Source organism: Erithacus rubecula, assembly GCF_903797595.1.
Source record: "Erithacus rubecula genome assembly, chromosome: 27".
Lineage (NCBI taxonomy): Eukaryota > Metazoa > Chordata > Aves > Passeriformes > Muscicapidae > Erithacus > Erithacus rubecula.
In genome coordinates, this window is record NC_136679.1 from 2,362,446 (window position 1) to 2,372,978 (window position 10,533).

The 10,533-nt window shown below is 61.9% G+C and overlaps 1 protein-coding gene across 2 annotated transcripts; it reads right to left on the bottom strand.

Moving 5' to 3' along the window:
• Positions 1-217: 217 nt before the first annotated feature.
• Positions 218-10,418, bottom strand: KCNH4 (potassium voltage-gated channel subfamily H member 4). 2 transcript variants are annotated; one of them, XM_079328046.1, is made up of 16 exons: positions 10,239-10,418; positions 7,589-7,822; positions 7,320-7,451; positions 7,040-7,182; positions 5,877-6,120; positions 5,507-5,664; positions 5,003-5,210; positions 4,703-4,897; positions 3,633-3,832; positions 3,060-3,309; positions 2,741-2,955; positions 1,776-1,823; positions 1,323-1,690; positions 1,099-1,196; positions 926-1,005; positions 218-839 (listed from the first exon to the last, which is right to left on the bottom strand). In XM_079328046.1, exons 1-16 carry the CDS (start codon positions 10,312-10,314, stop codon positions 396-398), a joined length of 3,093 nt encoding a protein of 1,030 aa, XP_079184172.1. In that variant the 5' UTR covers positions 10,315-10,418; the 3' UTR covers positions 218-395. The 2 variants fall into 2 exon arrangements, with proteins under 2 accessions (XP_079184172.1, XP_079184171.1); XM_079328045.1 differs by having other exon boundaries at positions 926-1,196.
• Positions 10,419-10,533: the final 115 nt, after the last annotated feature.

Here is a 10,533-nt window from a genome sequence, read left to right on the forward strand (position 1 = left end):
GGGCCCCGCTGGGGACTCGAGGGGGGGGGCCCGGACAGGGCGGGGCGGCCGCGGGCAGAGACTCAGCGGAGCCGGGGATGGAAAAATAGAGCCTTTATTTCTCAGTGTTGCGGGGAGCGGGGGAGAGGCGGGACGGAACAACACGAACCACAGCCGCGGAGGGGCGGTAGCGGCCGTGACCCCCGGGCAAACCGGAGACCTTACCGGAGATCCCTACGGATCCCCCCGCCCCCGCCACGTCCCACGGCCCCGGGCAGGCGGGGGACCCCGGCCGGGCTGTAGAAAAGGCCCCGTGGGCGAAGAGTAAAAAACAGTATCAAAATCCCTGCGAGAGTTCCGAGTGCGCCATCCCGGGGGGCTCCGGGGGCAGGACCCCCGGTGAGGGTCCCCCGGGGTCAGTGGAAGCTGGTGGAGCCGGTTCGCGGCTGCGGGCGGGCGCGGCACCAAGCCCCGGCCGAGCAGCCGGGGAAGGAACGGGCGGAGCGGGGCGGCAGCGGCGGCGGCTGCGAGTCCGAGCCCCGGCGGGGGTCGGGGCCGGGGGTGTCCCCCCGCGGCGGGCGCGGCCCCTCGGCGCCCAGCCAGGGGTGCAGCGCAGCGGCGTGGGCAGAGCGGCTGCGGACCGGGCAGCGTTTGGCCCGGGGGCTGGTGGAGGGGGAGCTGAGGGAGCTGGGGGGCGCCGGGGGCGAGGGGGGCGCCGGGGCAGCGGGCGGTGACGGCCGGGGAGGCAGACGGCAGGGACAGGCCGAGGGCTGTGGGGTGCCCAGGTGACCCTTGAGCAGCTCCATCATGTTCTGCAGCTCCCGGCTGAGGTGCGAAACCTCCTGGTTGAGGTGGTTGATCTGGAAAAGGACAGACAGCAAGTGAGCACCGGCCGAGGTCCCCGGGGATTTCGAGGACGTGCACCCACCTCTGGTCCCCACCGCACCTCCTGGTTGAGCCTGCTGATGTTGTGCTTTTTCTCTTCTGCCTCCAACGCCAGGGCTGGGCCGCCTGCGTCAGTCCCTGCTGGGGAGGACACGGACAGCGGTGGAATGCCCTGCCAAGCCTCCCGGCCCCAGGGCCAGCGCTCTGGCCTCGCCCGGCAGCTGCTGGCAGTACCTGAGGTGAAGAAATCCCTTGCCGCACTCGGCGGCAGGTCTGTGACTAAGGTTTGTGACTCTGAAGTCCCTCCGTTGTCTTCAATCCCATCCACGATTCTGAAGCAGGAGAGGGTGAGGGTTGCCCCGCGTCACCCCCTCACCTCTCTGCCACCAGAGCCCCTCGCAGCCTGGCTGGCACAAACCCGCAGCAGCGGGATGAGCCACCGGCGCATCCCGGCGTACCTGGGGCTGAGGTCGGGCGAGCCGTAAGCGTGCAGGGAGTGGATGAGGAGCTTGGCCGATTTCCTGCCCACGCCACCGTTCCTGTCCAGGAGCCGGGTGTCCCGCCGGCACTGCGGAGAGGGGCTGCGGCCGCGGCTGCCCCGGGCTGCGGAGGGGCAGCTGAGCCGCGGGGCTGGCACCTGGCACAGCTCATCGCCCAGCAGGCTGCTCAGGGAGCCACGGCGCACCGAGCTGCTCAGCGAGGGCAGCAGCAGCTTGCGGCGGGAGGTGTTGGCAGGGGATTGCTGGAAAACATCTTCGGGCTCCTCTTTATCCTCCACAATGGAGGGAAGGGGCTTCTCCGGGGCAGCACCGCTCTCCGGACGAGGCTGCAGGCGGACAGGAGGTCAGGATTGATCCCAGACACGGCCATCCCTGCCTCGTCCTCCCCCATCACCTTGTCAAGGGACGAACCTGGGGTGCCTGTGACAGCCTCGGGGACCGGGAGTAGCGGCAGAGCCCCTGCGGGAGAGCAGACGGTACCGGCTCAGCAGGAGGGAGCCCCTGTGCAGCTCCACAGGACCAGTCACAGCCCCGCAGACCCCTCAGCCTCTCAGTGCCCCCTTGGACAACCTTTACCAGCCCCACTCATCAGCCTCAGTACCAGCCTCCAAAACCCCTCACCCACTCTCTTTACTGCTGCCATGCCAAAGATGAGCTGCCCAACCTTGGCCTGAGTGTCCTGAACCAGAGCTGAGGCTGCATCCCAAGCCACAGCCCCAGCTCAGCCATCAGAGCACCAGCTCTGTCTGGAGCATGCAGCCAGCTGTGGAGGGTGACATAGGTGCAGAACCTAGTGCACACTCCTGACATTCTCCACTCTTGCTTTGTTTACACCCCTCCTGTGTTAGAGACATGGTGTGTCTTGCTAGGGCTGTTTGGTACCTCCTGCACCACCTCCATCAGGCTTGAGGGGAAATTGGGTACCAGGGAGATGCTCCAGAGGAGCTCCAAGCCTCTCTCAGCAGAGTCGGGGGAGGAAAAGTGCAGCAGAGTCATTTCTGCAACAGAACATCCCCCCAGATGCTGAAACCATCAGCATGACTAAACCCACAGCCCCAGCTGCGTGCTGCACTCCAGGGGTGTGCAGCTGTCCGTCCTGATGTCTGTCCAGTTCTCTCCAACCCCATTCCTAAACCTTCCATCTCCCTCATCCTCCTGCATTGCAAATACTCTTTCTGCCAATTCCACAAGTTGCACAGAACCAGGACAGGGCATACCTGCATGCTGGGGTGGCAGAGCTGCAGCCCCTGCCCCAGCTTTGGAGCCTGTGGGCTGCGAGCAGGGAGGACACAGCCTCCTCTTCCACGGCCATGCACAGCCCCAGCCCCGAGGCCATGAGGACAGGAAGGGGCCTGAGCAGGAGGACACGCACCCACCTCCATCTCGCTGCCCTCCCGCAGGTTGAAGGTCAGGTCCTGGTGGATGTCAGCTGTGAACTTGCTGGCGTACTCGGGATAGAGCTGCAGCACCTCACAGAGCCCCCGCAGCCCGATGTGCTGAAGGTCGCAGTAGGTCAGCGCCTTCACGTCTGCATTGGTCTTGATCACCTGGTCTGTGCTGCACAGGTCGGCTCCAATCAAATCCCCTTTGCCTGCAGGAGGGGACCAGGGGCGGGCTAGTGACACAAGCCCTCACCCCCTCACTCTGCCGGGCAGCAGGAAGGGCTGGGGCAGCGCCCACGCCGCCTGCCCTCACCCAGGATGGCCAGGACCACGTTGTCCTTCAGCACCTCGAGGGAGCCGGAGCAGACAAAGTAGTTGGCCTGCAAGGCGTCGCCCTGGCGCAGCAGATATTCCCCCGGGGCACAGAACGAGGTCTTGATGTGGAGCGAGAGGGAGCGGAGGCAGCCCCGGCTGGCTGTCTCAAAGACAGGCAGCTGCAGGATGTCCTTGTTGAGGTGCATGGCCACGTCTGCACGCAGCTCGTCGGGGAAATCGTGGAGCAGCTGTGGAGAGAGGAGCCAGGGCACGAGGTGCAGGGAGCAGATTTCCAGCAGACCCAGGGGACAGGTCCCTCTCTGGAGTGGGGAATCTCACTGCTGAGCTGCCCTGGTGTCTCAGCAGTGCTCAGCAGCTCCCGTGGCAGAGGCAGGCCCTGTGGTAATCAGCTGCTTCTGCTCCATATCCCTGTCCCACTCCCCATGCTGGCAGGAATTTGCCCCAGACCTGGTCCCTCCAGCACTGCCCTGAGCTGGCCCTGCCAGCCCCATCGCTCCCCTGATGGGTGCAGATCGGGTCTGGACAGGGCTGCCCAACCAACACCTCCTACCTCATTAGTATCAATGCCGTTGTTCACCGACCAGGTGGTCTGGAAGTACTCCAGCAACCTCTGCTTGAGCTGCTTGGGCAGGTGATGGACGTGGATGAAGTCCTTGAGGTCCTTCATGCGGGTGTGGTAGAGCGAGCGGCGCGAGTACATGCGCTGGATGATGGCCGTGACATTGCCGAAGACAACGGCGTGCATCAGCGCTGGGGGCAGCACGGCAGCCTCAGGCACAGCACAGGGGGACTGCTCCCAGACCCCAGGGCTGTCTCACAGGGATATTCACCCATCACCTCCCCCTGCACCTGCAATGTGGTGGGTTGATGTGGACAGAAATGTGTATTCTGTCACCAGCCGGATGGGGCAGTGATTTCTTATCTCCGTGGCACATATTATCTGCTAATGGGTCAACTTTGGGACAGGGTGAGGCAATCATCTTTATCTTTTCCACAACCCATCCTCCCTCCAGGAAGATATCATCTGCTGCTGGCCCATTGAGTCCCACTGCATGACCAATAAAACTACACCATCCCATTGGGAGATGCTCCAGCCAGGTGGAGGAGCCAAGCCTTTCCTGCCTAGATAAAAACTGAGATTTTCAACAGCAAGTTATCCATCTTTCCACTGGATTCCAGAGGAAAACCAGACTTTAAATACATCATCTCTAAACCTTCAGAGGAAAACTGTACCTTCTACAGGAGCACTGCTCCAGCTGAACCACATCTGTCACTACAGGAGGATGCAGTCACCATTTAAGGGGACTGCTACCAACACCTTGATTGACAGGGTGTCAGGTTGTATTCTGACCCTGTCAGGGTTGGGATTGTTCTTTGTAATACTGTATTTCTATTTTAATTTTCCTAGTAAAGAATTGTTATTCCTAATTCCCCTATCTTTGCCTGAAAGCCCCTTAATTTCAAAATTATAATAATAATTTGGAGGAAGGGAGTTTACATTCTCCATTTGAAAGAGAAGCTTCTGCCTTTATTGTCCTGTCAAACCAGGACACCTGGCTAGGTCACAGTGCTCTGGCAGCCTGTGGGGAGTGCCCTGCCCAGCCCCACTGCTCGCCTCACCCCCAATGAGCATGGTGCAGATGGAGAAAATCTTCTCGGCGTCGGTGTTGGCGCAGATGTTGCCAAAGCCCACGCTGGTCAGGCTGCTGAGGGTGAAGTAGAGGGAGGCGATGTAGGCGCTACGGGTGGAAGGGCCCCCCAAGGAATTGTTGATGTAGGGAGCCTCCAGCCTCTTGCCCAGCTCATTCAGCCAGCCTGCCAAGCACAGCCCGGGGTTAGCACTTGCAGGAGCCAGCTGTGAGAGCAGCACACAGGCACTGCCATCCCAGCACTCTGAGCACGCCGCCACCCCTCACTCACTGATGTCCCAGGTGTGGGGGTCGTTGCTCTCCAGCTCCTTGCGGCCGATGACGTACCAGATGCAGGCCATCCAGTGTGCCAGCAGCGCAAACATGGACATCAGCAGCGTGAGCACCATGGCGCTGTACTGCGAGTACCGGTCCAGCTTCTGCAGCAGCCGCAGCAGCCGCAGCAGCCGCACTGTCTTCAGCAGGTGAACCAGCGAGGTCTGGGGGGCAGGAAGGAAGGTGAACCCCGTGTAGCTGCAGGGAGGGATGAGAAGGGACCCCAACACTGCTCCCGGAGCAGGAACCCTTCTCCACCCCCCACAGCTGCCAGGAGGGTCATGGCTTACAGGGCAAGCCAGAGGCAGCTCATCCCCAATCAGCCTTGCACCCCTGTGCCAAACACCCAGCAGGCAGCCAGAGTTGTGGCTTGCCAGGGCAACAAAAATCCCCAGGAAATGTGGGTGTTGGAAAGAGGCAGGGAGGTGGGCAGTGGCTTTGCTGTACCAGCAGCACTCACCACGGTCACATTGAAGATGTAGAGCAGATCAAAGGGCAGAGCAGCAATCAGATCCACGAAGAACCAGGTGGCCACGTAATGGATGCAGATGGAGCGAGGGTCGTACACAACCTGGCCCGACTGGCTCACGTACGTTGTCCGGAAGTTCAGGATGATATCTACCCCAGGAGAGCAGCACCAGCCCTCACCACCCCTTCTATGGCAGGCAGAGCTGAGCCAGCATCCACAGCCAACACTGGTCTCACTTCTGGTGTGCCCAGGACCAACAACAGGGGCAGAGCAACCCCAGCTCCACTCTCCATCACCCCTCATCCCTGCCCCAGCACATCCTCTGTCCTGGATCAGTGCCCAGCCCCTCACACAGACCTACCCAGGATGAAGAGCATCTCCACAGCGATGTCGCTGACAATGGTGCTGCGGGCAGCTGAGAGACTGTCCTCTGTGTCCGTGAAGCAGACATTGTAGGGGACAGTGATAGCCACATAGAAGGTGGCCAGCAGGATCAACCAGTCCCAGAGTGCCTTGGAGATGCTGTAGTGGAGCAGGATGAAACGGGACTTCTGTACTGAGGCCACCTTGTACTCGGGGATGGATGGTTTGTTCTCAAACATGTTCTGCAGGAGCAAACGTAGGGTGGGTACAGGGATGGTGCAGGGGACATCCCACACGAGGGATGAAGGCCACCACAGCCAGCCCTTCTCCTGAATACTGCCATCCCACTGGCACCCTCTGATGCCACAGTGATGACACCCTTTTCCTGCACTGTGGTCACCCTCAGAGATGGGCCCAGAATGCCCAATTACAGCACATCAATTGACACAATGTCATTGGCATTAACAGTAATCCCCTGGCAATGCCATCTGCTGCCTGGAACCGTCTCAGGTGCCAATTCACATACTGGGGCAGAGGAGGGGAGAGGTCAGAGCAGAGCCAGGGCCATCCCACCCAAATTCCCAAAATTCAAGACTGGTGCACCAATATCCTTTGCCTGCTCATCAGCTCTGGGACCCAGCAGCTCTCAGACCCTCTTCCCGGCCCCACAACTGCAGGTGGTGCCCTGTACTGGGCACAGCAGCCCTGCAAAGGGCCTGGCACAGGACTGACTCTGCTCCCTGCCCCATCTGGCAGCTCCACAGCTCTGGCACCCTGGTAACGGCACTCCCCAGAGCCAGCATGGCTGTGCTCAGAGCCAGCACTGGTGTTTCCTGACAGTGAGTGTGTGAGGAGAGGCACAGCTCTGCCAGAGCTGCCAGGTCTGCTGCCTCAAGCTCTGGGCACCCACTGGGTTCTCCTGCTGCCAACCAAACACAAGTACAGCCTGACTACAGCGTGGCTGCCAGAGCTGGGGGGCATTTCAGTACTTGGAGGGATGGGGGGTACTTGGCAGGCCAGGGAGAGATGTGCATGGGAACAGCATCCCATTGAGCCTGGGCTCTGCTGGGGGCTGCTCTCAGGAGAGCTGCTGCACTGCCAGTTCACCACAGCCCCAGCATGAGAGGCACTGGGCAGAACTAAGGCTCCCCAGGTCCTTACATGGGTAATTTTCATCTCTCCATGGTCCCTCCGGACAAACTGGCTGCTGAGCTGGAGCAGCATGGTCCTGCCCTGCCTCCGTGCAGCCCTCAGGTGGGGGTTCCCGGGCTTCTTGTTCCTCTGCTTCTCACTCCTCTGCTTCTCTGCAGTGGACAAGGCATGCTGAGTTAGAGAGAGTGCTGTGCCATGGGTGTATGTGTTCCCCACATGTGGCTTTGCCACAAGCCCACTGTACACACTGCTCCCTGAATCCCATCCCCATTCTACAGCCATGGCTCACCCTCCTTCTTGTCACCAGGGTAGCTCCTGCGTCGGCTCTCTGTGATGTCCTTGAAGGAGAAGAGGAAGAGCACCACCTCCCCCTTTTCATTCTTGATGGGCATGCTGTCCAGCAGGCACCAGAAAGCAGCTCCTGGGTGGAGGAGAGAGTTGGTGAAGGCAGGGCAGCTCCCCCACCACCAACAGCTTCCCCCGAGGGCCACGAGGCCACGATGGGGCCAAACCCCTGCTGGATCTGTGGCCAGGGACCCAGCCCTCTGTGCCACTCACCACCCTTCTTGTAGAAGCAGACCTCAGTCTGATACTCCTGCCTGCTTTCCAGTGCCTTCTCGATGCTCTGCAGGGTGGGCTCGCTGGTCTCAGCCCCGCAGAGGAAGCGGCAGCTGCAGTTCTTCTGCATGACCTCGGTGCGGGCAAAGCCGGTGAGGTCGCAGAAGCCATCGGAGCAGTAGACGATGGGGAAGCCACAGCGGCCCTGAGCGTTTGCCAGGATGAAGTTGCTGTCTGAAAGGAGACACAGCTGCCCCCAGAGGCCTTGGGGCCACCTCAGAGGGTGCTAACAGCAGCCCGGCCCTCCTGGACCCCCGTGTATCCCTCTGGGAAGTGGAGCCAGATTTCCGTCTGGCTGTTGGCTGCCCTAGATGCTCCCAGAGCTTGCTCATCCCCCATCCTGCTGCCCCCAAGGCCCCATCCCCATCATGGGGCAGCAGGACAAGCCCCATGAACGGGAAGGGGAAGGAGCCTGGATCCATCTCCCGGCCCCCATCACCCACGCAAGGCAGCTCACGCCTCCCCCTCACCATCTGCTGCTCCAGCTCCGCAGGGGCTCAGGGAGCTTAGTGGAAGCAGCAGCTCCCAGCTGGGCATATCCAGCCCAGAGGTGCCCAGCTGTGGTGCTGAGATCCCCAGAGGTGTGGAGTGCTGGGGCACCAGCTAAGAGGGTGGGAGAAAAGCCATGAACCCATGGGAAGTCAAGGGCCAGTGCCCAGCTGCCATGAGATAGAGGTGAACTACAGCATCCTCGTCCTCTCAGCAGCACAGGCCATCCCCAACTTCACCCAGCCCTGGCAGAGAGAGGTGGCACCAGCCACAGTAAGGTCCTCACCAACCCCATGCCCTTTCCAATCACAGAACAGCTGTTCTGGCCCCCAGCCCCCCTGCCACAGGCCCTGCCCCACAGCACCAGCAGGACAGATGGGCTCATGTTAGCAGGGTGCCAAGGAGACAGGTGTGCAGCTGGCATGGACTGTGATGGAATCCTCCATGGGCAGATCAGAGTATTCCCAGCCCCAAAATGGTCTCCAGTGGTGGGTGCCCAGCACAGGATCCTTGTACCACACAGCCAGGATCAGGTAGATGTGTTCTGCCCCCTCTCACAAAAAGAAAAGAGCCCACAATGATGCCAGCACCCACACACCACGGGCAGAGTGGTGTCAGGGCAAGGCAAACACAGCAAGAGAGGCTGCCCTGGCCAGTGGGATTGCTGTGGGGCCACCACAGCACAGCTCAGCCCAGGATTAGCTCGGAGAAGCAAAAATAGCCTGAAGCTGTGACTAAGGCCAGATTTTGGCTCTGGGAAGCTGGGATTATGGTGATATCCAGGATGTGTTATTAGAACAGAAAACAAGGGTTTGCATTTGGGAGTGGCTCACTGAGCTGAAGGATGTGACCCTGGCAGGCTTGGCAGATCCCAGCCATGGTGGCCAGTGTGCCTGGCTGGATGTCCCGGGGCTCAGAGCAGCAGCTGCCCGGGAGAGGCAGGGTTAATTTCCCACGGGGAATCACTGCACTAAGCCCCTCTCCATGGCAGATAAAGCCGATAAGAGGCACATCAAACCCGCAAAGCCCCACACTGTTTAAATGTGCCCGGGGGCGGTTGGGCAGCTTTGGACAGGGGACTGCCAGGACACTGGAGGCAAAACCAGGCTCTCCAGGGCAGATTCCCAAGGTTTTGGTCATGCTGTTGCAGGCAGTTCCCGAGGACTTTTCCCTTGGAGAGCCTGATCCAGGAGCTCTGCCCCTGAGGAGGGACAGAGGGATCACCGTCATGAGACACGTGTGGCTCTGCCCTGTCACCTACAGACGCAGCCCAGGCAGAGTCGGGGAAGAGAGATTTCTCCCACATTGCAGCCCCAAGGGTAACATCCCAAATTTCAGTTTCCCTGGGCAAATGACCCGCTGCACCACCAGGGCTGCCCCGTGTCACTCCAGACCAGGAGACAGCTCAGCACCGCATAAACACATGCTCCAGAGTGCTGCAAGTGCCTCGATAGTGCCCTGGGAGGTGGCTGCAGGCTCCCAGTGCCATCTCCACACCAGTCTCTCCTAGCAAGAGAGGCAGCTGGCCCGGGAGACACCTGCTCCAGGTGTTTTGAGGGGAAGCTGAGGTCAGCCGTGAGCACGGCCCGTTCCCGGATGGCTTCATGGTGCCAGCACTGGAGCTGACATGGGGCACCTGAGCATCGCCCATGCCGAATTCAATCCATCCCGGCCCCGGCACATGGACACGGGGAAGAACTCAGCGGCGGGGACAAGGGGACCACTCGGGCACGGGACGGGGGCCTGGGGATCCCGGGTCAGCCGGGCATATCGAGACAGACCGTGCCCTCTCCGGATCTCCCCCGCCGCTCCCGGGGCCCCGCGCGCCCCTCCCGTTGACACCGGGATCTGTCCCTGGTGCTGAGCGCGGCTGCGGCGGCACCGGCGGCGGGAGCGGGGAGAGCATCTCGGGGGCGGTCTGGGGCACGGGGAGTACCGGAGCACCGAGCCCAGGCAGGGGACGGTCCCCGTACAGCGCGTGGGTGGCCGCACCCGGCAGAGCCCCGGGTCTATGGGGCCGGGCCTGTCCCGTTCGCCCTCTCCTGGTTTCCCCCACCCGGTTTCCCCCCACGACTCCTCCCCGGTCCCGTCCCAGTCCTACGTGTGCCATCGAAGCGGGTGGCGATGGTGTCCAGGAAGGTGTTCTGCGGCGCCAGCAGCCCCTTCATCACCGGCATCGTCCCGCCTGACCGGGGCCGCCGCGGGGCTGCGGCGGCGGGGCTGCCTCCGCCGCCCCCGGCCCCTCCGCAGCGCCGCCGGCTGATCCCGGCCCGCCCGGGGCTCCCGCCCCGCCCCCGCCCCGCCCCGGCACCGGGAGGGGCCTGGGCACCGCCGAGCACCGTCCCCCGCCCGGGGATAGGGCGATCTGGCCCGGGGGAGCTCTGGGCTCGTAGCGC

What these genes read in the sequence shown, in the direction of transcription:
- KCNH4 (XM_079328045.1), bottom strand. Translation starts at nt 10,314, where the DNA reads ATGCCGGTGATGAAGGGGCTGCTGGCGCCGCAGAACACCTTCCTGGAC. An exon ending in CACCCGCTTCGATGGCACAC is followed by an intron (nt 7,823 to 10,238) that starts GTAGGACTGGGA and finishes GTCTCCTTTCAG; the next exon opens with ACAGCAACTTCATCCTGGCA. An exon ending in GGGAGGGCAGCGAGATGGAG is followed by an intron (nt 1,824 to 2,740) that starts GTGGGTGCGTGT and finishes GCTCTCCCGCAG; the next exon opens with GGGCTCTGCCGCTACTCCCG.